General features: G+C 38.6%; 1 protein-coding gene across 1 annotated transcript in view; it reads left to right on the top strand.

Moving 5' to 3' along the window:
- Window positions 1-26,764, top strand: part of ca10a (carbonic anhydrase Xa) — a 339,765-nt gene that overhangs the window by 16,094 nt on the left and 296,907 nt on the right. The window contains exon 2 of the mRNA XM_004569712.2: window positions 24,481-24,555. Within this exon, the coding sequence (XP_004569769.1) occupies window positions 24,481-24,555 (75 nt within the window). The remainder of the gene's footprint in view (window positions 1-24,480; window positions 24,556-26,764) is intronic.

Raw genomic sequence — 26,764 nt, forward strand, 5'->3', positions numbered from 1 at the left:
GGATCTAACAAGATTTGTTGTGTGTGCTTTTACACAGTTCACTTTTTATAGCAAACAGCAGATATGCAGAAGAGTTCTTCTGATATGTTTCATTTTGCAGCATTGATCTTTTTGCTCCAAAAAAAGCTATATGTGAGGAGGACTCATACTTGTGTCTGCTGTTCTTTATCTATTAAGAGTAAGAAATTACTTTTCCACTGTAATATGACAATGGCCCAGCACAATAAAGAAAACTTAACATAAATTGTCAACTGGTAGGCCTTGCTCTGTTTTGCATCTTTTTGCATTTTGCATATATGTAGCCTTAAATTTGAAGAAGCCTGTGTCTCTCTTCCACAAAGAACATTGAAACACCTTGAAAGCAAAATGGTAAAGTATACGCATATTAGCAAGGCAGTGACTTGCCTGACTTAACCCCTCTAACTGTTTCCACATCAGATAACTTTGTACCATCAAAATTTTGGATTAGAGATTTAGATTAAAGCTTAGTGTCCAATATTGGGACAAGGAGTAAAAAGGTTGTCTGGTACTAGTATAATTGTGACCTGCTTTTTAAACCCCTTAACATCCAACCAAACGTTGGTATCTCTAGTGTTGGGGGTAGGGTTTAGCTTTGGTTAACATCTTATCCTGTCTTATAGAATTTCTGTCTGTTTGGAACACCTAAAAGTAAAAGCTTGTAAAAGAAAAGTTGCAGTATGTGCAGTATGTGTGGAACATTAAAAAAAAAAACATATATAACATCTTGTGATTTCTAAAAGAATTGCCTGGTTAGCATGTGGCAAAAAATAAACCCAAGTGAGGTCACTTGCAACTGTACATTAAATTTTTAGATTTTTTAATTTAAAAGGTAACATATTCTAGTTTCATGTGGCTAAAATGAAGCCTAACTGTATCCAAAATGGTTTGGTGGTGCTGGTGGATTTTAGGAAGTCAAGGTAAATTAAATGCAGAGGTTCTCTTGCAGATATTTGAGCAGTAAAACTGAACTGTTTGAAAACAGTGCATTTGTTTAGTTATCAAACTCATCACCGTTCTCCTTCTTTTGTTTACCCTGTGCTAGAGCTGGGTGATAGAACGATAACGATATGTATCGCGATATAACTTTTACTCGATAGAGAAATTAAGCTATCGCGATAGACCTCGCCGCTCTTGTCCTCTTAAAAAAAAAAAAAAAAAAAAAAGGTCAGCCAATCCAAATTAAGTAGCGCAGAGCCGAACCAATCACAGCCGCAGCGTCACGTCGCGTGACTTGTTACGTACAGCACAAGTGCCAAGCCGCACGTGTGTTTGTTTGGGAAGCAGCCAGCGGGTAATGGAGCCAGCGCCTAATGGAGGAAATGAGTGTGCCGACTAGAAAAATCAACCGAGCGAGAAAACAGATGATGGTTCCAACGCCGGAGAGATTGTCGAACGGAAGAGCCATAGAAGTTCCGTAGTGTGAAGGTATTTCGGCTATTTCAAGTCTGACAAAAAACAGAGTAGCGTGCACTGTAAATTGTGCCGAAAGCAAGTCTGGAAATACAATAAACTGGTGCATGCGTCACACTGTGCGCCACGTTATTGTTTCGGTGAAATTAACTTCTACGATACTGTTACTGTTAATTGTACTCTCTGCAGTGTTTAAATGCTTACATATACACACAGTTACTGTCCGTCCACACATACGATTCGGTTCTGCTTCTATGCCCCAGCTTTGTTTACTTTTTCCCACCGAGGCTTCTAGACTTCTGATTGGCCAACATTTCTGCACGGTTAGGAATCTAGCGCCACCTGCTGCTTTGGCATGTTCATAGCAGCGTTTTCTTTCATTTCTCCCTTTATGTGTGGACGGGATTATTTTTTAAAACGAAAACGGAAAATCTCCGTTTTCAAAAATACCCGTGTACGTGTGGACGTAGCCTCAGTCTCTGACTGGAAGCGCTAATTCGTCATTCGGCTTTTGTCAGACTAAAGTAACTGTTAAAACTGTTTGAAAAGCTCAGCTATACAACAAGGAGAGATTGAGAATTTCCTTTTAGTTCTCAGTTTATTTGATATTGACAAAAGTTAGTCAGTTTTGTCTATTCTTCTGTAAAACAAACTAAGATTTATTTTTAGAATTAATATTTTGTTTCTAAGTGGAACTGACAATTTAGTAGTCTGTTTCGTTTGTTCTATTTTGAAACTTAAACGCTTTAGCGGCTGCCTTTTGTGTAGTTTGCAATATTTGCCTTTATCTATCTGAAAAAGTCTCATGTTCCTTAAGTACATCTACCCTGTTGAACTTATTATGGGAAATAAATATTTAAATAAAAACAAGCTGCTGATTATTTCACATTTTACTTGTGAGCAACGGCACATTTAAATCTTACAAATAGTTATCTGGCTTATATCGTGATAGATATCGTTATCGCCTGAAATGAAAAAAACATATCGTGATATGAAAAAATCTCATATCGCCCAGCTCTACCCTGTGCCTTTTGTTTCTACTCTCTGGGGGTGATTCTAAAGTGGGATTTCAGCTTGCTGAACATGTATGAATGGAATCTTGAAAGTTTAAAAAATTCAATAATGAATTCTTTAGCAGAGGCAGTACCAAAATTGCAGAAGCAATAATGAAATTCCCAGGTCACCAATTACTAGAAAATTTCAAAACAACATGAGGCAACCTAATACTGGCTCCAAGCCAAAGTAATATTAACACCTGAATTCTACCAGGGACGACAACAGAACATCATCAGTGATTCTGCTTCCCCAAGCTAAACCTTTTGTTATAAATTGCGACCAGTGCAGTTAATCACACATTACCTTCAGAGAAAATGCAGCCTTCAGGAAGCTTAGAAATTTACAGAAGGCAATGAAATCACAGGGTTGGGGCCTTTGGTGTATTCCTGACAATAACACATGTTTCTACTGGCTGGCCATATGCCATCTGAGAAAAAGCCATGTCACAAAGGATGCCTGCAATCACTCCCTCCTCCTCTGAGTTGATGTAGCTGTTGAAACCATGTGGCACCTGCGGTGTGTTTTTGCTTGAATCTCTACCCAACATTTTTCACATCTAGTTTTCAAATCTTTTTGGATAAATAAATTAAAGTCACATAATGTTCTCAACATCTTCCTGCAGTTAAAAAAAAGATATTTATTAATACAATTTGTAAAAATGTTACATCTTCTAGAGCTGCAGTAGCATGTTTCAGTGATAACAAATCCACAAACCAATTTATACATTTTGAAACAATTTGGTCTATATTGGTTCCAGTTGACTAAAACAATCTGTTTGTTTGATAGAAAACCCTATAATTACTGCAGAGTTATGGTTTGCCATTTTCACAGACAGTACTAGGGCTGCTCGATTATGGTAAAAATGATAATCACGATTATTTTCACTGAAATTGAGATCTCAATTATTTGACGATATTTATTTAACCCTTTAAGACCTACTATAGAACCAAGTCCGCCAGAGCTTATATTATTTTTTTTACATGTTGTAGTGCCATTTGTGGGAGCATTTCAAGTTGCTATACAACTGTTATAGCACATATTATAATAATATGTAAACATTAAGTCCATAGTAACTACATTAATTGCAAAAAAGTGTAATAAACTACAAAAAAATTGAAAATCATTTTTGTTTTTTTTACATATATTTCTACTGGAGAAATTTAAGAGGTTTATCCCTCAAAACTTTAAATACAAAAAAGTTGCAAAAATTAGTTTCCCACCACAGGAAATTTATTTTGAGTGTCTTCATAGTTTTATTTTGGAGATACACCAATTTTTATATACTGCAGGAAAAACAAAAAACAATCCTATGATGCAAATTTGCAAAGAAAACCGCATGTGCATCAAAATAAACTATATCCAGCAGTGCAATTCGAGTTCTAAGCATCCCAGAAACTATTCAGAAAAGTCAAACATGACTTATAAAAACACCAGTATATTCTTTTAAGGCCTACAAGTAAAAAAAAACTACCTTTTCCGCGAAAATGACGTCACTTCCGGTTTCGGGCAGGAAATGGCGGACATGCGATAGTTCGCACTGACGTCTGTTTCAATGTGGGAAGTGTTACGAACAGCTGATGGGATCGGCAAAGCGTGTTTCTGGAATATTATGTTTTTGTTGCTGCAAGTGCTTTTTATGCAATTTTTGCAAAGCTATATGTGGAAGGAAACCGTGACCGAGGACAAGCTGATGGCATAAGATGTAAGTACAACTCCTCCGGTTTCATATGCAAAACAAATTATTGCGCTAGCTTACACGGTTCAGGTTCTACAGGGATTTAAAAATAGTTACACAAAACGGAGCATGCTGCTCTGACTGGCTTTAAAGGGTTAACAATAACAATGTATTGAATAATGACTTTATAAAATATAATATAAAATAGTGTGCAACACTACTGAAGTTTTTTTTTTTTTTTTTTTTTTTACCTCTCTTTTCAGTCACTCTCTCCTCTCCAAATAACTTCTGCTTAGCTTTCCGAGCTTCCCTCGGGTCCTCTTAATCAGCGGTCTCCAACCTTTTTTGCGCCACGGACCGGTTTATGCCCGACAATATTTTCACGGACCGGCCTTTAAGGTGTCGCGGATAAATGAGGGAGGGGGTAATAATCGGCTCAGTCATTTTTAATGATCGTTGAAAGCCCAGATCGTAATCGTGATTAAAATTCAATTAATTGAGCAGCCCTAGACAGTACACAGATTCTTTCTTTACAGTATATGACTAAATTATATCCACCTTACGTTTATGTGCCCTCTACATGACAACCATGCTAAAAAAATGTGATGACGTGTGATTAATTTTCATCGCTACGCGAGGATTTAAAACAGGCCCTGTGGATTATTTTTAGAGGCATAACTTTGTATCGATTTTGTGTTAGAACAATTTATACTTCTACTACTTGTGAGCATTGGATCCCATTAGTCTATAATCATAATTATACCAGGGGCCTAATCTAATTTTAAGTTAGTTTGGAGATTACTGTTGAAAGTGTTAGAACACAACATCTAAACCTTACTCAAACTACAGCTCTCGCACTGGGAAAACTACAGTGTGGGCCATTTATATGGATACACCGTAATAAAATGGGAATGGTTGGTGATATTAAAGTCCTGTTTGTGGCACATTAGTATATGTGAGGTGGCAAACTACTCAAGATGGGTGGTGACCATGGTGGCCATTTAGAAGTCGGCCATCTTGGATACAACTTTTGTTTTTTCATTAGGAAGAGGGCCATGTGACACATCAAACTTATTTGTAATGTCACAAGAAAAGCAATGGTGTGCTTGGTTTCAACACAACTTTATTCTTGTGCAAACGCATAGAAAAATCTGCGTTTTCAAAAATACCCGGGTACGTGTGGACGTAGCGCATGCACCAGTTTATTGTATTTCCAGACTTGCTTTCGGCACAATTTACAGTGCACACTACTCTGTTTTTTGTCAGACTTGAAATAGCCGAAATACCTTCACACTACGGAACTTCTATGGCTCTTCCGTTCGACAATCTCTCCGGCATTGGAACCATCATCTGTTTTCTCTTCGGTCACGCTCGGTTGATTTTTCTAGTCGGCACACTCATTTCCTCCATTACCCAGGCGGTACGGTGGCTGGCTGCTTCCCAAACAAATACACATGTGCGGCTTGGCACTTGTGCTGTACGTAACAAGTCACGCGACGTGACGCTGCGGCTGTGATTGGTTCGGCTCTGCGCTACTTAATTTGGATTGGCTGACCTTTTTTTTTTTTTTTTTTTTTTTAAGAGGACCAGAGCGGCGAGGTCTATCGCAATAGTTGAATTTCTCTATCGAGTAAAAGTTATATCGCGATACATATCGTTATCGTTCTATCGCCCAGCTCTACTGCAGTTACAAAGTCACTTACAGTCTGCAGCTAATCTTAGATTTCATTAGACCTTGCCCCAGTTCCACCTGAAAATGTATTAACCTTACAAAAGTGGAAATGTTTCTGATACTTCTTTATTTAGTTACATGCAAATAGCGAGAAAAATTGGAAAGAAGTAAGGGAAGGGGAAGAAGGAGGAAAAAGGAGGAGGAAAGGGAGGCCTTTCCATTCAATCTATGTAAGTAGTTTTATATTTTTAAAAAATGTTTTAAATGCTGTTAGAAAAAGAAGTCCTCACAATTGACAAATAACACACATCTGTGTATATGTGAGAGTAACAATAACATGTCAGAGTGGCTACCAATCCTTTCCCTATGCAGCCACAGCTTATCACATCTGCTGCTCTGGAATCTGAATTCTATCAACCAGCTAGAGTGAGAAGACCTACATGCCAGTTGTAATTTACCACTGTGAGATGGGATTGTGGACTGTGTATGTACATGTGTATCTGTGTGGGAATGCTGCAGCCAGAGAGAGTGCAATGAGGAAGCTAGCAGGGACTGGTGAAGAAAGGGGTCTGGAAAGAAGCCTGGATGAAAGAAAGTGACTGTGGTGGCAATGATGTGGCAGCACTACACTGCAGGTAGGGAGGGAATTTTTTACAAGCACAGAAAGCAGTACTGTCTGGTCTGTACAGTGGCACCAGCCAAGCAGCCTCAATTTACTCTCGATCCCACACACAGGCCTTATCAGGGAAGCCAAATCTCCAGCTGCTAATCTGATAATCCTGCGCAGATGTGTGTCTGCAGCAGGAGTAGGAAAACTGTGTTTGATAGAGAGTAAGTGAGTGTGTTCTACAATAAGTGGGAGAGTGATACAGAGACACAGAAAGCTGGTGTTTAACCAGGCAGCCAGACTCTCTTCTTTTTCTGTGACGGTTGCTGTTTGCTTTGCTGTGTCACTACTTCTGGAATAATCTACTCTGGTGTTTGCTCTGTCAAGGTTTAAATGCAACAGAGATGCTATTTGGTCAATCTAAAAATCGAGAAAAGTCACATTTCAGTAAACAATTAGATGCACAGTATATGGACAAGAATGGAGTTTTGCAATTTCTTGGGGCACTTTTTCACTTACTTTCTGTCCAGTCTTTGAACCTGACCAGGTGCAAGAGGAATGTTTTTTCTCTTTTCCTTTTTAATGAAACTAAAACAGACATATAACAGAAAACCAGCAGCAAAGAATCCATCAAACTGTATCTTTATCAACTTTGTTTCTATTAGCCTGTAACAACAAGTTGGTGGTTTTGCCACAGTAGAGAATTACTTCCCAGCACGCATCATTGTTTGCAGTGTTTTCATTTACAGCTGTAGAGTACTGCTGCCTGCATGCCTGTGCTCAGTGCCGCTGAGTTATATGACCATGACAACTAAACACAGCAGAGCAGGAAGGCGGGGGATGAATCAAAGTGTACCAGCATGAGAGAGGAGTTTTCACAGACATGTCTCCTTTCTGATGAACAGGAGCAATTTACTGAACTTAAAGAAGAGGAAAAAGCTAATGTATGGATCTGATAATTGATTCAATTCCAATACTCCACCCACCCCAATCCAAAATATTTGAAATCTCATCCACATGATCTCTAATTTGACACTTCCCTTTCTTGAGTCTGTGACACCTAGGGATGGGTATCGAAAACCGGTTCTTGCTGAGAACCGGTTCCCACTGTTTCAATTCTTTGGAATTGTTTGCCATTTTTGCAAACGATTCCCTTATCGATTCCAGTCGCCCCGAATGACGTCACCACGTTGCGGAGCGTCATTTACCTGGCAGGAAACATGGTGGCTCAAACGCTCAAGAGTTTGATTATACTTTACGAGAACGGATGACAACAGGGCAACTTGCAATACTTGCAAAGTAGATATTTCATTTAAGGGAGGAAACACTACGAATATGCAGAAGCATTTGCTCACAAAACACGCGATGACCTTAAATTAATGTCATGTTTTTAATTCCGCTCCGGACTCGTGAATTTCAACCCAGCAGCAGTGGTAACGTTTGCACGTCCTCTCCCGTTAATGCGGGAGGTAAATAATCAACTAACAGTGCATATTATGTTAGCGCGATCTGCACTTACAAAACCTGCCATTACTGTGCGCTGCATTTAGGTGACCATGATGACAGAGACAGACAGTCTGGTTGGCTCAGATGCTGGCAGTTCTCGCTGCAGTCTACCGTTAGCGTCTCCTTTCAGGCCGGGATAGACGAATGTCACCCAGCAGTGACTAAAAGTGGTAAAAGGCTTGAAGCCATTTGCCACAGCAGATGGCCCCAATTTTCGGTAAGTGAATGTGTTTAATTGTAGGCAGGGACATTACTGGATATTCTTGTGTAGTTGCTACAGAATAATTTATGTTATTATTTTACATTTACAATTTTTTTTCCTGGGGACCCTGTGACACCCCATTGAAGGGCCATAGGCTGGATCTCTTAAGATCTCACTGTTGGGTTTGTAAGGCCATGTTACTCCTAAATTTCTATCTTGTTCAAAGAGAAGATATAAAACAAAGTTCTAAGCTAATCGACCTTAGTGTTCTCCTTTTTTAAAAAGAATCGATAAGAGAATCGATAAAGAATCGAATCGTTAAACAGAATCGAAAATGGAATCGGAATCGTGAAAATCTTATCAATACCCATCCCTAGTGACAACACACCCACCAAGTTTGAAACCAACTGGATGAACCTTTGTCCACACAGCCAAAGAACGAAGAAACAAGATAAAAACTTATTGTTACGAATTCATAGTAACATAACTAATTGACTAAGATGATAATGCATTATATAAAATGTCTGTGGTTGGTAGCTGTTAGGAGAAACTTCCTTAACTAACATTTACTAGGCTACAGGTACAACATGTTCTCATCCCAACGCGTAACATACTGACAAATGTGACAAATCATCGGTATATTACGCGATCAGAGGCATGGGAGCCGGTTGGAATTAATCTATATGTGTAAATGTGTTTTACGTTCTGATGCTGAATCTCTTTGGAAAACACTATGTGATAGGGTTAAGATTATGGTTAAGGTTAGGGTTAAGGTTAGGGTTAGAGCTGGAATGAACAGCTGGAGCCTCTGCTTGAAGCGTGTTTTACCTCTGCGATTGGCATTCTGTTGGATTCAATTGAGAACCCAGAGCATTTCATAAGGATGCAGAACAGTACCTTTCACGTTACTATGAGACACCTAGGGCTATGACAAGTTGTCTGTATTTTACACGTTGGGAATGATAATGCTCTGACAGGTAATGAATCCATGGGTAGAGGATAGGACTAGGATTGGGTTTCATTTTAACTATACACTAAATAGGCAAATTTTCAGATGTTAACTTACAAATAAATTCTCAAACATTCATTCTGGCATTATATTTTTCTCCCCCAAAAGGATCGAGAATGTAATCAGTTCAGATTGTTTGTCTTGTTTGTCTGGCTGTCTGTTTTGTTAGCAGTCTGTCCACCACAATGACACCAAGTTTAGCAAATCACAAACTGCATGAATATATCTCAAAATCTAAACATTTATACAACTTATAGAAGCCAAAGATTTCAGCCAGTTCTGCTCCAATCACTTTAGTATGTTATATATATACTATGTATATTATTTATAAAATACAGCACTGTATGTCTTCACAATAACACAGATTACAAAAACTGCTGATGTCACCAGTCTGACATCATGTTGTAATAAAAACACCATAAAATATTGAAGTTAGGGTTAGGGTTAAGGTTTTTCCTTTACAACTCGTTGGAGGAAGTTGCAACCTGTCAGCGTACTTGCTTAAATTAAAGTTTTAACATTTTAATCATAACATTTTAAATAGTCCAGAATTCTTAAAACAGGGCTGAATAATAACGTGAACCTTATGCATAACAATTAGAGTTACTTTGTGAGGAAATATCCGTTCAAAACATCTATGGCAAGAACACTTAAAGGTTGTCTTAGAAATAATTTTTGAAGAGATGAAACCAACATGTACCAGAATAATTTTAAGAGACAAGCTTGGGGAAGGAAATTGAGGAAATTCATGATTAAAAGCATCTGCAAAACACAAAGTGAAGGCAGGGTGATGCCTTCGGTTTTTATGACAGCCAATAGTACTGAGTCAGTAGTATTTAAAGGCGATGCTTTATTGGTCATTGTTTTCTGGACTTAATTTGGCTGGCCAGTCATGCCCTTTCAAAAGACAACACTATTGCATCTCATTTCAATTGAAAAGTAAGTGATGTCTTTTACTTAGGTGCTTTTACGTAGGTGTTATAACGACTACAATTTTAACTCATTTTAACCATCCACTAACTATCAAGCATAAGCATACCTGTTCACACACTGAGTTTCTTCCATTACAAATCGTCCACTACCATGGGCAAGACCAAAGAGCCGTGAAAGGTTGTCAGGGACAAGACTGCAGACCTGCACAAGGCTGGAATGGGCTACAAAACTAGAACGGAATCCAAAAGTAAGCGCTCTTCAGTCCATAATCTGAAAGTGGAAAGAACATAAACCGGCCACAACCAGATGCTCCCTTCAAAATTTCAGACAAAGGAACGGGAAAAAAAAAAGTATTTGTTCCTATTCAGGAACAAATACATTTCGTTTTCAACTCATCTCAAAACAATGAACAAGAAAACATCAATAATAAATACTACTGTACTTTGTGTTGTACTGTGAAGATCAAGTGCTCCTTTGATTTCAGTTTGTATTATTTTTGATAGGGTTGTGTGTCATGCTTTCTGTGGTGACTTTTTTTTGCATTTGAATCTGCTGGTTGTCAGACGTGTTTCTTGGCGTGTGGAGGAATTGTATTCTTTTACTCTTCACCATTTTTCAGATGTCTAGAAAACTCATCCCTCAATGTATTTTTCAGGGGACAGAAATTTAATTAGGCTTAGTAAAAATATAAAAAAACTTGCAAAGCAGCACAAGATGTAGGACAATTTGCTACGTTATCACAAAAACAACTTATAATATTTTATTTAACATAATATTCATTTCTGTGAGTCACAAAGCAGAAAAGGCCACTGATTAGAAAGCTAAGACTATATTTAGTTCAATAGGATCAGAGGCCACAGATGACAGATGTACTCACCTTCTTTAAACTCTAGTTTTCTGCTTTCTTCAAGTACACAAAAAAATATTTTTTTTTCTTGTTTTGTGGTATTTGGTAGAGGAGAAATAGTGTGACATAGAGATGAGCAGTGTTGGTCAAGTTACTAATTACTGATTACTTCCCCAAAAAAGTAATCCCATTACTTTACTGATTACTTATTTTCAAAAGTAATTAATTACATAGTTACTTTTTAAAAACACTATTTACAACCTGAATAGGTGATAAAGCGATAGATCTTTCAGCCCAATTCTACTTTTTCTGCATAATCCATCATACAAAATATAATCAAATGGAAAAGTCTCTTTTTTTAAACTTGTTTTATCAGTTTTAATCTTTTAACTTTATGCATCAAGTAAAAATTTAATTATATGTAACATTCTGGAAGAAATTTGTTTAATATTTAAACCCATTTTCTGCACATTCCAGCACATAAAATAAAATATTTTTTGTGTTTACACTCAGTCTTTCAAATAGATGCAAGTAAAACACAGCAGAAAATAAATAAAGTCAAAGACTCAGCGGTCCTTTTGCTCTATTTTCACCTGTAAAGCAGGAGTGGGGTAGGCGGAGGTTTACCCTGGTGCAGGTGTGCCGCAGCGGTCAGTTGAAGAATCTGCGAGTTTCTCTGTGAATTTCCCATTACGTCGTTGCGCACTCGGTGCTTGTTTAGGGTTTCTTTTTTCGCTGTAAAAAGAAGTTTTCTTCCCACGCACAATGGACACTAATGTTTTTGTCACTTTTTATGGAATCAAACTCAAAGTAAGGTCAGTACTTCCACGCTTTAACGCTGCACGCTCATACTCTCTCCCGCACTCGATATATTATCCATTGTTGATCTGCACACAGCTGTTGTCATGAACGTCGCACTCGCTTATGTCATTGTCATGAGACATTCTCGCAAAAAAAATCACGGTTTTAGTAACGCAGCGTTCCTACAGGAAAGTAACGGTAATCTAATTACCGTTTTTGCAATAGTAATCCCTTACTTTACTTGTTACTTGAAAAAAGTAATCTGATTACAGTAACGCGTTACAAGTAACGGGTTACTGCCCATCTCTGGAGATGAGACACTGCACAGTACAGTAAAAGTGAGCAAATGAAGAGTGTGTTCTTGTTAGGTGCACATTTATGTGGTCAGTGAGCCGTAAACACGCAGCCACTTCTCTGTGGCTCCTCTCAATGCATGTCTGATAATGTCACAGTTAGGATGTGTAAAAGAATACCACTCTGTTGACCCAACTTTGCCTGTTGGGGTAAGAGAGCTTCAAGTACACGGTAAGACTGTTTGGCTAATCAGTGCACTAAAATTGAAAGAATTTTTCCTTTACAACTCCGTCTAGTGAGGTTTGGAACGGTGTAGTTGTTGTTGAACAGGTCACCTGCTAATTGAAAGGTTGGTGGTTCGATCCCTGTCTGTTCCAGTCTGCATGCCACTCCTTGGGGCAGATACAAACCTAGTATAAACAGTCTATGTTCAAGTTAATTTACTGTGCAAGGGACTTTTTTGTCTGTGAACTCAATGGTTGTATTGGATTTCCTTTTAGAATCTCAGTCAAAAACAAGAGAAAAAAACCCCACTTTCAGTAATCCAGGTTGAGTTGACAAAATTAACTGCATTTATCTGTTTCTCTGACTTGACATTTTCTTACTCCTCTGCACCAAAACAGTTGCTAAGACACACAAGCTCATTTAAATTTTCTGATGATAAAGAAACTCTTTATCTGTAAAATATGATGGCAACAGGCAACAGAGAAAACCATTTCACAAGGTATGGATGTTGCAGGCATTGCCAAGTACTTAAATGCAATGGAGGCCAGCCTGCTAGTGATGGGATTTCTGGCTCTTTTTAGAGAACCGGCTCTTTCGGCTCGGTTCACTAAAAAGAGCCGGCTCTTTCGGCTCCCAACCGGCTCTTTAGGTTGTTTTGTTGCTTTAATTAATTAATTATCAACAACAATATAAAATTATGCACAAAAGGAATTAGTAATGTATAAAAACGTGGTTTTCTTTATGTATGTTTGTATATAAATAGTTATGGGGGCCCCTAGAGACAAAGCACGTAAAAACTCCAAAACACATTTCTAGCGTTAACTGAACTTCCAAAACAGAGCTACCTAGATCACTTAAATTACACAATCGAATGCATATGTCTATTGTTTTTGTATTAATACACACACACACACACACACACACACACATATATATATATCCATCCATCCATCCATTCGCTTCCGCTTATCCTTTTTCAGGGTCGCGGGGGGCGCTGGAGCCTATCCCAGCTGTCATAGGGCGAAAGGCAGGGTACACCCTGGACAGGTCGCCAGTCTGTCGCAGGGCTAACACACAGGGACAGACAACCATTCGCACTCACTTTCATTCGCACATTCACACCTAGTGACAATTTAGGTTATCCAATTAACCTATCCCCACTATGTGCATGTCTTTGGACGGTGGGAGGAAGCCGGAGTACCCGGAGGGAACCCACGCAAACACGGGGAGAACATGCAAACTCCACACAGAAAGACCCCGGCCTGATGTTGGAATTGAACTCAGGACCTTCTTGCTGTGCGGCAACAGTACTAACCACCGTGCTGCCACCGTGCTTTTTTAAATTATTTGAAAAAAAAATAAAAAGTGCAACGATACACAAAATTCACGGTTCGGTTCGGTTCGATACTTTGGTGTCACGGTTCGATATTTTTTCGATACAAAAAAAATGTTCATGCCTTTTTAATTTGTCATTTATTAAAATTATAAATATATATTTTAACTCAAAAGTACAGTTTTTAAATTTAACCCTAACCCTTGTACGTGTTTTTTATTTTGACAGCGAATGTGCACCACTTATGTGCACCCCTGGTTATTTAGCACAGCTTAACTTTCTGTCTCGCTAGCTTGCCCTGCGCTCTTCCTTCTGATGATGCTGTCTGTGTTGAGCGCTCAGTGGATCTGCGCTGGACAGTGCAGCCTAGGTGGAGTAGTTGAACGCAGATTCACTGAGCGCTCAACACAGACAGCATCGTCAGAAGGAAAGTTGATAAAAAAAATTACAAATTTTGTATTGTTCTTTTTTTTTCCTCCCCTTTGGTTTTCTTTCTTTCTCTCCCCTCTTTCTTTCATTCTTTCCCCCTGTCCTATCCCACAGTCATGTCTGTCCCGTTTGCAACTGAAAATAAAATAAATTCATAATTATAATAAAGGTCAATCAAATGGACCAATATGATGATCCACTTGGTAAAATAAATCCGCTTGGCATCTTTCTTGGCCTCAAGACAACAATTCTGATGGCTATAGATCCAAACGGGACAAAAAAAAAAAAAAAAAAAATTTAAATTTTTTTAAAAAATTGTATTGTTCGATACATATGCGTACCGAACCGAAAGCACTGTATCGAACGGTTCAATATCGATACGAATATCGTTGCACCCCTAATATATATATATATATATATATATATATATATTCAAATAATTTAAATAAAAAAAACAACTTCATTTACCTATTACTACCACACACCCAATCTGATTGTTGGTACTTCTGGCTTGTGTAGCCACTAGGTAACAAAAGCTCAACACACCCCCTAGCATCCTAGAGCACTTCCGTTGTGTTTTGGAGTTTGTACATGCTCCAGTTTGTACGTTTTGGAGTAATAAATCAATTATAAAATACAAAAACCAACTATTTACATTTCATACATTTCAACTTTTAACTACTTAAATTTTAAGCTTTTTCCTTTTAAAGAAATTTAAAGTGAAACAACACAAAACACTGCAAACCACAACACAATTAAATATAAACTAAAACATGGGGAAAAAGGGGGAAAAAAAAAACGCCCAGATCTTTAATTAAGGGAAAGGTTGGCATTTAGAAATATTAATATCACACTCAACTGACTGTGTTTTATCTTCCCATTGCACTGATGGGTGGAGAACTGACAACTTAGGTGCCTGTGCATGTTGTTTGTGGAGCCGGCTCTATATTATATCCTTTTCTTGTAGACTCTACACTCTGCCTTTGTTTTGTCAATAAGATTGAAATGGCTCCAGACTTTGCTTCTTTTCTTCGTGTCACTCATTTTCTTTACTGTACCTTTCCAATGTGACGGTGTTGTCTCTTGTTGTTGCTTCCGGCTCTCTTTCTTTCCCTCTCCCTCCTGCTCTTGTTGTGTGCTACTGCTGTTGCAACTACCGTACCCGCCCCCTTAGCTCAGCGCTGAGCAGAGGGGGGAAGGGGCGCAAACGCAAGGCTCTGTTTGGCGTCTCTGCTCAGCGCAAACACAAGGGACTTGCAGTGTAAAGCGAAAAAAAGTGAAAGAGAGGGCAGGAGAAAGGGGGGAAAAAAAAAACAAAAAAACCCACGAGCCGGCTCGCATCGTTCGCTTCAAAGATCCGGCTCTAAGAGCCATATCGTTCGCGACCGACCCATCACTACAGCCTGCTGCTGTATGCTTGGACCACCACTCTAATGGACAGGCCTCTGTACTGATGGTGGGCTCTCCTGTATCGATGTATCAAAGCACACTCGAAGCTGAGTATTCCTCCTGTTCTGAATCAAACTGACATAGGAGCCAATACAGCTAACCTTTTCTTTGGTGGTGACATGTTGTTGCTTCCACAAGTTTCTCTCCAGCAACCCTCTGTTCCTTGAGCATGTTGGCGACTGAGACCAAAACTTCACCTCTGTCAGCTCTGTGCATATACTTGAAGTCCTTGAATCGGGGTCCAGTGCAGTAGCAATTTTCAGTTATGCAATGTTGATATTTTCTTTGTGTGTCTCCAGGTCTGTTCTGACTGAAGATCATGTAGGCAGGGTCATCATTTGAGCTCTCCATGACCCAAGAGAGTTCACAAAAAGCAGGCAGAACCACAGAGCATGAAACATACTTTTTTCCTCCCAGAAGTTCAGTCTCATACCTGCAAAAGAAAAAATACAAAAGAAAAACATTTAAAATGAAAATGTAGTGCATTCATTTACTTCTATACGCACAAAAATGTCCTCTAAATATTCATGCTATATTTACACACACATACAGACGCTGTCACGGCGGGGTGCGCCGGTGTGAAGAATGAGGTAGACCCAGATACAGACACGGTGGAGACAAGACGTAGTTTCAAAAATAAAGCGAGCCTTTATTGTGGCTGATTGCAGAAGAAAAACATGAAACTAGGGAAACTAAGGAGACTATGAACACTGTGTTAACAGAAGGCCGTGACACTCAGTGAACGAACTATGTCAAAACTATGAACACTGAGTAAACTAGGAAACACAGTGACACAATGAGGTAAACCTATGAAAACTGTGGTGAGGTTAACAGACGATCTGACACTGACTGAGCGGAAACACACCATGTGATTCTACTTCCCTTGATCATTCCTTATGTGTATTTATACACATAAGGAATGATCAACGGAAGTAGAATCACATGGGGAAAACAGCTGACAACAATTAACATAATGACAGGACACGTGAAACTAAATACAATAAACACAAAACACAAAGCTCTTTCAAAATAAAACGGGAAACCTAAGGAGACAGACATGACTTGAACTTGACAAACAAAGAAAACTTGGACATGAAACATGGCAGAATGTAACTAGATAAACTGAAATGAAACTAGACTAAAAAGAATAACAAAAACACCAACAAACACAGAATACTGGGTCACATGACCCAGGACCATGACAGACGCTATTTCTCTCTCACACACACAGTAAGAAATAAATGATGTAAAACCTTCCTGCAGGGTTTCAGTAGTGTTTCTAACATCTGCACTTTGCCAACTACAGCTGAAATGGACAATCTTGCAATCTTGGTGTTCTGTGTGGACATCCTTGAGTGTCTGCTGGTGTCTGCAGATAGTTTTCATCATGTCCAGAATTTAATTCCATCTGGTGGAAATGTTTTGTATAAGTGACTCTTTCTTTTGTTTGTGTAAGTTTGTTGCTGTTCAAATTCTGTAACTCTTGCTGGGCTGTGTTTAAAGTTGTTTAGTTGCTTTGCAACGTGAATAAAATGTTCTGCACATGTTTCAGCAAAATGTCTGTCTTCTTCTGTTCTTCTGTTTTCAATACAGAAAAGAGACATTTTGTGAACACGGCTTCCGTTGTTCATCAGTACTCCACTTTAAACCTTAGGTAATTACAACTCGTATATTCTTCTTGTGATGATGTGTCTTGAAGGAGGCTCATACATCTCTACATTTGTTGGGATCCTAAGAACATTCCTTTAGACCAATATCTTCGACAACACTAATTGGCCTACATTTTTTTAGCTATCCACTTTGGTATGGCGTTTGTTAGCTTGTCTTACTTTTGTTTATCTATACTTACATGCTTAGATGTCCTTACATACTGCATCCAACGTAGTCTGCTGAAGCCTCCTGCCACAGTATGTTTGGGTGTGTGATTTGCTAATATCAATACTGTGTAGTGCATTGAGTGATCCTTTAGACTTGAAGTACTCTGGTGACAAGAAAACTCAACCTTGCAGTGTTTGCAAATAACTTTAGTGCTATCAACGCTGCAGTCAGGAACAGTTTTAAAATGAAAATGTCACAGACTTTCAAAATAATAATGATTTTGAAAAACTGCTTTAATGTGCGGTAAAATAATTGTCAATTAATTGGGATGTGCAATTAGTTGACTAGCCAACTAATTACTTACTAGTGATTTAATCTAACTGTTAAAATTTTAATTGATGCCTAAAACCGGTAAATTATTATGTCCTAAATGTTATGCAGCCCTCTGCCACCATATGGCGCATGGTTGTTGAGAAACCAAATCTAGGCCTTATCTTTGTAGTGTTAACCTTGTTAACACTATTAGAATGAGATTGCAGATACAAGTGGAAGTGAATGGGCTCTCCCTTAGCAGTTGAGTGAGGAGTTCCCTCATTCCGGAAGGTCTCAGGTAAAGTGCTACTTCTCCTCAAAAGGAGATGGCTGTCATTCCTGGACACGCTGGAGAGATTACATTTATCGGCTGGGCCTGGGAAAGGAGGATGTGGCGAGGGGGAAGTCTTCAGATAAGTGAGAGAAAATGGCTGGATGATTTATTGTTTTGATATTTTTAAATGCTATTAAAGTCGTTGTAATGAATTTTCTAACATTGTGCATTTTTCATAACACATGGCACGATATGCCACACTTCTCAGTCACAGTTTATTTATTTTTCAAATGTTGCTATTTTGTCATATTTTAGTTGTTTTATTATTTTAGTAATACGTGAGCTGTAGTAACATGTTTTAATATCGTATATAACATTGGTTTATTTTAAGTGTTTTTCTTGGAGTATAGCGTGAAATGTTGATGATGTGCAATGCGGGGTGCTGCACAGTTAAATTGCACGTCTTAATTAAATTGCACATCCTAATTTAACGTTTTAGAGTAGTTGGTTAGTCACCTTTTTTTCTTTAGTTGACTAGTAAATAATGTGTTAATGTGCCTAGCCCATATATATGTGTGTGTGTGTATGTATATATATATATATATATATATATATATATATATATATATATATATATATATATATATATATATATATAGAGAGAGAGAGAGAGAGAGAGATACATGTATAAAAGCATAGATTTAATTTTGTTTGATAATTGATATTGAAACAGATTTTTAATCAGGTTGCCACAGTTATTGTTGCGTTAGTTCTTAGTTGCATTGCACTGCATCTTGTGACATTAAAAGTTACACTTAAAGCTATTAGGAGTGGCTCATGGTCAAAGAAGACATTAATTTGACCTTAATTATCTCCATCCATTTATTTTCTTACCACATTAATTTCACCTTCTTCTGTCCCTCCCTCAGTCCACCTGCACTGCTCCATGGCTGGTGCACCCTCCTGTGACTGCTAGGGATTATTGCTAGTTGTTGCAATACTACTGTTGACAGCAGAGTAGCAGCAGCAGCCCTAACGGCTAACATGTTGCTTAATTTGACATATTTTACTGCATGGATTTTATTTTGTCTTAGCTTTTCACGAACCTCCCATTCACACAAGTGAATTTCTTGTGTGGACTCCCTCTTTGTTACCTACTTTGAGCCAGTTAATGACAACACACACACACACACACACACACACACACACACACACACACACACACAGAATGGGAGAGATAACGGTCTCATAAGTCAGTAAGCACAGCTGTTGGCAAGGTCAAGTTTAATTTATGGATGCACTTTGGCACTTCTAGTTTAGCCTCTGCATCTCTTCCATTCTGACGTTCTCTTCTTTTCTTTCCCCTTTCCTCCCTTTCTGAGTCCATCCTGTACCTGCCCTGCTGTCCTGTCACGCTCCTCCATCCCTCTCTTCCTGCATGGTTGGGCTTATGAATTGCTCAAGCCCTTCAATGAATATCAATGCAAGAGCTTGGATATTTTATGAAAATAAACTGTTTACTGAGACTGTCTCCTTTGGCTTTATGGGAGGTTGGCAACGGTTGAATTGAGTGCTGCCTCATTCCCAAGCAGGGATGAAATAAGCTGGTTCAATGCTAAATAGAATTCAGGTCAGTAAGAGTCTGTGGCCAGCCAGATCTGTCATACAGGTTTAGAGCAACATTCTCATTTCAGAAACCACACAACAAAGTGTGAAATTTTTTTTTTTACCAAGGGCGTTCTCACATCTGCAGCTTAACATATTTACACTTGGCTGGGACTTGAATGGGGTCTTAAAGAGGGTAGTCTCTTTAATCAAGTAGGAGTCCACTAATTGCCAAGGTCAATAAATGACTGGTTTCCAGCACAACACAGATTGTAATACAAACTCTAGATAAGGGCAACACAACTAGCACTCACAGGGGTTCAGACAGTATTTTACTAACCATAACAATAATTACCAAGCAATAGAAGGTAATTTATTTTTGTTAGCAAATAATATAATATAATATCTAATATTAGGTAATAGTCAGTTTCTATTTGTATGAGCTTGTGGCATGTTTGGGGATTTTGTCTTTTACTTAACCTTGCCTGGTTTGTATGCTTTGCTGCCTGCCTTGATGTGTATGACCCATGTCCGTTTTTGCAATAAAAAGTTAGATATTTTAAATAACACACCCAGCAACCCAGCAAGAAAAGTGTTTCCTGTGTTTGTCACAAACAGTTATATAGATAACTCCCGCAATAAACAAGGGACCACTGTAGGGACCACTGTATATATAGGGACCACTTCAAAGAGGGGCCAAGGCATTTGTGAATTTTGACTGCCTGATGAACTGAGGAGCTACATCCTGGTCACACTGAACTACAATTCCTTTAGCCCTCCACCCAAACTAACTCAGAGGGCAACCTCCATAAGGCCCACATCTATTCCTGCATCTGGGTTGACTGACAACAATACCTCTTGGATTACTGTTCTTCCAAAAGCATTTCCCAAGGCCCCAGAGACTCATTCACTGCTTACCTCCCCAGAGAGCACATTGCAAGAGGTCCCCACTTCTTGTTTTTGAGTCTGTGCTAACCTCCAAAACTGCTGTTGTGACTAACAGCCTTTCTCCTTCTCTCCACAGTAAAATCGTTGCCAGTGTCATGTTCCCCAGTATAGCTGGTTTCACATTAATTAGAAAAAGCAGGTCACTGCCACTAACTGCTTTAAATGAAACTAACGTCATTTTCACATAATTTTTTCAAATAATTAAATTAAGTCATTAATTTTGTACTACCTTGGTACTACCTACCTTGTCAAAGTGTAAAGTGGCAATAGCTGACTGTGGCTTGCTTTGTAGGCTACTGTGTTGTTCAATGATGCAGTTCTGGAAACTAGAATTACTTGCTTTGATTACAATAATATGATAAAACAGATATTTTAATGGAGAAAATTTGCATGCACTGTAGGGCTGCTCAATTAATCGAATTTTAATCACGATTACGATCTGGGCTTTCAACGATCATTAAAAATGACTGAGCCGATTATTAGCCCCTCCCTCATTTATCCGCGACACCTTAAAGGCCGTCTGTGAAAATATTGTCGGGCATAAACCAGTCCGTGGCGCAAAAAAGGGTGGAGACCGCTGATTAAGAGGACCCGAGGGAAGCTCGGAAAGCTAAGCAGAAGTTATTTGGAGAGTGACTGCCGTTGGTTGAAAAGAGAATTTAAAAAAAAAAAAAAACTTCAGTGGTGTTGCACACCATTTTATATTATTTTTTTAAAGTCATTGTTAACCCTTTAAAGCCGGTCAGAGCAGCACGCTCCGTTTTGCGTAACTATTGTTAAATCCCTGTAGAATCTGAACCGTGTAAGCTAGCGCAATAATTTGTTTTGCATATGAAACCGGAGGAGTTGTACTTACATCTGATGCCATCAGCTTGTCCTAGGTCACGGTTTCGTTCCACATATAGCTTTGCAAAAATTGCATAAAAAGCGCTTGCAGGAACAAAAACATAATATTCCAGAAACACGCTTTGCCGTTCCTATCAGCTGTTCGTAACACTTCCCACAGTAAAATGATGCACATGCTGTTTTCTTTGCAAATTTGCATCATAGGATTGTTTTTTGTTTTTCCTGCAGTATATAAAAATTGCTGTATCTCCAAAATAAAACTATGAAGACACTCAAAATAAATTTCCTGTGGTGGGAAACTATTTTTTTGCAACTTTATTGTATTTAAAGTTTTGAGGGATAAACCTCTTAAATTTCTCCAAGTAGAAATATATGTAAACAAAACAAAAGCGATTTTCAATTTTTTTTGTAGTTTATTGTACTTTTTTGCAATTTATGTAATTACTATGGACTTAATGCATACATATTATTAAAATATGGGCTATAACAGTTGTATTGATGTATAGCAACTTGAAATGCTCCCACAAATGGCACTACAACATGTAAAAAAAAATAAAATAATATAAGCTCTGGTGGACTTGGTTCTATGGTAGGTCTTAAAGGGTTAAATAAATATCGTCAAATAATCGTGATCTCAATTTCAGTGAAAATAATCATGATTATCATTTTTGCCATAATCGAGCAGCCCTAATGCACTGCATTACTTTAACAAGGAAATTAATTATGTTATGGTTCACCAAGTTCTGGAGCCAATGGTAAAACTATTTTCTTCAAATCAAATCAGCACTGTTGAGGTGTGTGTGTGTGTGTGTGTGTGTGTGTGTGTGTGTGTGTGTGTGTGTGTGTGTGTGTGTGTGTGTGTGTGTGTGGTTTCTGATCAAAAGTTAATCAGCTTTGTAGAAGTTTTGATATTTTTTATGATGTCCATCTGACTAACTTCCCAACATCTATCTATACATACGTTTTCTTCCACTTATACAATTCAGGGTTGCAAGGTGCTCGCAAGCGAGGTACACCCCGAACAATCACTATGCGAGCACACAGAGGCAAACAATGATTCGTGGTCATTAGGTTTACTGGCCATTTATAATTTGCCAGTAAACCTAATGTCTTGAGAGAGCCCATGGAGGCACATGGTGAGCTTGCAAACTAGACACAGAATGGCCCCAGCTGGTTGTAAGTGCCGTCGTTACCACTGTGACCTTATAGTAAAAGGTTCAGGGAATACAGCTCTCCAGTACATGGTAGTATAGTGGTATGCAAAAGTTGGGGCATCCCTGATAATTTTCATGATTTTTCTTCATAAATCATTGGTTGTTTGGATCAGCAATTTCAGCAATATATCATATAGCAGATGAACAAAATTATATTTGAGAAGTGAAATAAACTTTATAGAATTTACAAAAAGTGTGCAATAGTTACTTAAACAAAATACAGTTGCATAAATTTGGGCACCCTTGCCATTTAATGATTTTAATACCTTTAGCACTAATTATTGGAACACAAAATTTGTTTGGTAAGCTCCCTGATCCTTGATCTACACACACAGGCGAATCCAATCATGAGAAAGGGTATTTAAGGTGGCCAGCATCATTCAACTATTCAGCCCACTTTGCACAAGGGGATGCTGTATGGGAGAGTAATGCAGAATTAGCCTTTTCTGCACACATGCCACAAACAGAGTGGCTTGAGGTATGCTAAAGCACATTTGGACAAGCCAGCTTCATTTTGGAATAAGGTCCTGTGGACTGATGAAACTAAAATTGAGTTATTTGGGCATAACAAGAGGAAACAGAACACAGCATTCCAAGAGAAAGACTTGCTACCCACAGTAAAATTTGAGGTTGAGAGTCCCATGGATTCCAGTCAATATCAGCAGATTCTTTTAATTCAACTCAATTCAATTTTATTTATATAGCCAAATCACAACAACAGTCGCCTCGAGGCACTTTATATTGTAAGGTATACCATACAATAATACAGAGAGCAACGTTCAAGAATCAGTGACAAAGTTGAAGTTGTGCCGGATATTGAGCTAGATATTTCAACCAGACAATGGCCCTAAACACTGCTCAAAATCTGCTAATGCAATCATGCAGAGGAACAAGTACAATGTTCTGGAATGGCCATCTCCAGACCTGAATATTGAAAAACTTGAAAATCTGTGGTGGATTTTTCTGTTGGGGTGCCCAAATTTATGCACCTGCCTAATTTTGTTTAGGTAACTATTGCACACTTTCTGTAAGTCCTATAAACTTAATTTCACTTAAATATCATTGTGTTCATTTGCTATATGATATAATTAGATGACAGTGCTGATTTATGAAGGAAAATCATGAAAATTATCAGGGATGCCCAAACTGTTGCATATCGCTGTAAATGGGTCACCAGTAACCTCACTGATGTTAGTTGCATTATTTTTTTAACACGAATAAAGAGATCAGTGTGTATTCCGTCTTCGTCAGTCTCATGGTAGTAGCATTAGCCAAAAGCAATAAAACAGACTACATAAAAAGAAACCTGTTGCAATTTAGGTCTTTTTGGGTTCTTTTGGGGGGGGGTTGCCAGTCTAGAAGAGCTGGGCAGAGGGTGCAGTCTTCTAATAGTCTGGAAAGACTGACATAGTCCTATTTGGTTGGTCGATGCAATGCTTTAGGCCAACTCCAATGAAATTGAACCTGCTCTCCAGTGTTACTGCAACAAGGATTTTGGAAGTGATAACAGAAGGAAGAGGGTTGTTCAACCACCTCAACATCCATTAAAGAGAAACAATCAGGACAACATCTCGACATTAAATTAGGCCTTAATTTTGGTGTTTAATTAGTAAATGAAGAGTTGGGGTTGTGGGGGAATTAAGATCCAAAAAAGTATGATTCCAAAAAAAGTAATTCTCACTCACAACTTTTTCTTTGTGCCCAGACTTCTAGGCCTTTGCCTTCCAGTCCTTTGTCTACAGTTGACACAACATAAAATAATAAAATTTGTACTAATGTCTATGGAGTCATTGGATCACACAACAGCTTGCTAAGTGTATACACATGTGTGCGTTTAGGTTGAAACTATTTCCTAAGCCCTGTTGTTTATAAGAGTTTAACAGAGTATATTACAGTTAGGCTGGGGGAAAAAAAATCATCGTTGCTTCATTGTTTACATTTCAGATACAAGTAACTGATGTCCCTGTTGCTGTGTCTCTTCTCTCCCCCTTTAGCACAGCCAAATCCACCAAAAATTCATGAAGGATGGTGGGCATACAAGGAGGTGGTGCAGGGGAGCTTTGTTCCAGGTATGCTTCAAAACTGTGTGCAGCACTTTGATGCATATAGTTTTCACAATACAGATTTTCCTGCATGTACTTTAAATATAATATATATAGTGCACATGTATAGTGTGTGTTTGATCCAGAAGTCAGTGATTACTACACATTTAAGATTACATCGGGCAACGTTGCCCTACTCTCACAGCTAACACGTCTTTTTGATTGATAGCAGCTCACTGATCCTCCCAACTTTTCCATCTTGTTTTGTATCTGCATGCCAATTATTTCCCAGAGGTTGTATTTTCTGCTTAGCTTAGGTGCTTTTGAGTTGTGTGTGTGTGTAGATGATGCAATCTCTGTCTTTATGAGGACTAAATGTCTGCATGCAAAAAGAGCAATTAGGAAAATTGAAATAGAGGACATTTAATTTCTACTCTTGTACTAGCATCAAAGCGAACTTTACCTGAAGGTTAAATGTGAGCAGTGAATCTTTACACGATGAAAGTGGAAGTATTAAGGAGCAATTAGAGGTAACTCACCCTAAGGCTGTTTTGTCAACTCCCTGTTACTCATGAGGTATCCGTTGGTGTCAATACCCTGGCAAACTTGCCACTGCAATATCAGCTGGCAAGAGATAATAGTCCCTTTTTACAGAAAATTTAAAGACTGAGTTTGAAGGGCAGGCAGTGCTTTTGCAAAGGTTTAAAATCCCAGAGACTGGATTGGTGCACTTTCTGGTCCTGGAATCTTTGTGCTTTTTTTTTTTTTTTTTTTTTTTTTTTTTTGGCCTTCCTTTGTTCATTATATCTTCTGGCCAGTGTAATAGGCTGGTGCATCGGGTACCTGATACCAAAGAAAACCTTCTGTATATCTGGGCCACAGCGTGGTATCTAAAAATTCTCTCTTGTTGTGCATACAATAACATAACAGTTACCAGTGTACAGTTACTGTGTAACCTACATACACATTCACAGGTCATAGTTTCAAGACAGCTAAAATGCTGCTTACACTTGGTTCACAAGCTGTGAAGTTATTACAAATCCTAGACTGCTACTGGATTGGATGGGTTTCTGCTCATTATTTCAAAATCTATTTTTGTTGAAAGGCATATATTATCATAGGAAAATTTGTAATAGATATTGGTTTGGCTATTTTTTAGCAAGGATAGACAGATATAACAAAACTTTATTAAGTGTTCAGTGAGGGTATAATAAGAAAAACAAAATTGGTTGTGATTTGAGGTTTTGCAGAATTCTCCAATATTTCTCTCTATGTATGAAGATGAAAATGTCATGATTTCAAATCACTCAAACGGATTCAGTAGCGTAATAAGGTAGCAGGACACACTTCCGGTTTATGTGACTATGGCGTAGGTCGCACCGAGCGTAGCTCCTGCAGAGTCTAGTTATTATCTAGCATTTCCAGGCACATTTTGACGGGTTTTTTCTTTTTGTATATTTACGAGACAAGACTGTTTTTGCTTTTTGTGTTTACAATGTTAATAAGAGCGCAAGCACCTCTCAGCCGAACTTGCAGCCTGCTGCTAACACTGCATCCCCGCCTCGTGGTAAAACTTCGCCACTGCCTGGGTCACCCGACACGCCGCTCGTCGATACGGAAAAATTCACGAAGGCTGAACTCCTCTCTGAACTTCGTGAAGAAATTTCAGCACTGTTTAAAAAGGAACTGACGGCAGCGTTTGCGGAGAATCTCACGTCTATCAGGTCCGATATACAGCAACTAAAAACGGACCTTTCCTCAAATATAACTACCATGCGGCAGGAATTCGCTGGCCTCAGGAGCACAGTTATGGAGATGGAACAGTCTCTCTCCACATGCACGGATGATATTGTCCACCTCCAAGCCAAAGTGGATGCGATGTCAAAGGAGTTGGCCACATTGGAGAATAAATGCGAGGATTTGGAGTCCAGGTCAGCTGTGAGACGGGCGCTGCTCTTGTGGCGACCTGCAGCAGGTGTTTATTGGCATTTATTGGCATTTTCTTTCTCTTTTTGTTTTTAACTTTGTTTTAACTCTGTTCTTAACCGTGGTTTTAACTTTTTGCCGACATGGAGATCTTCTACACCTTAGTTTTATTGTTGTTGGCGATATTCACCTGGAGTCATTCACTCTCACTGACAATCACTTATACACGCGAGGAACTACTTGGATTACGGTGGTCCTGTTTGTCTATGTACGACTCTTCTAATGCTCGACCAGATGTGCTTCTTGGTGA

Source organism: Maylandia zebra, linkage group LG8 (assembly GCF_041146795.1).
Source record: "Maylandia zebra isolate NMK-2024a linkage group LG8, Mzebra_GT3a, whole genome shotgun sequence".
In the NCBI taxonomy this organism is placed as follows: Eukaryota; Metazoa; Chordata; class Actinopteri; order Cichliformes; family Cichlidae; genus Maylandia; species Maylandia zebra.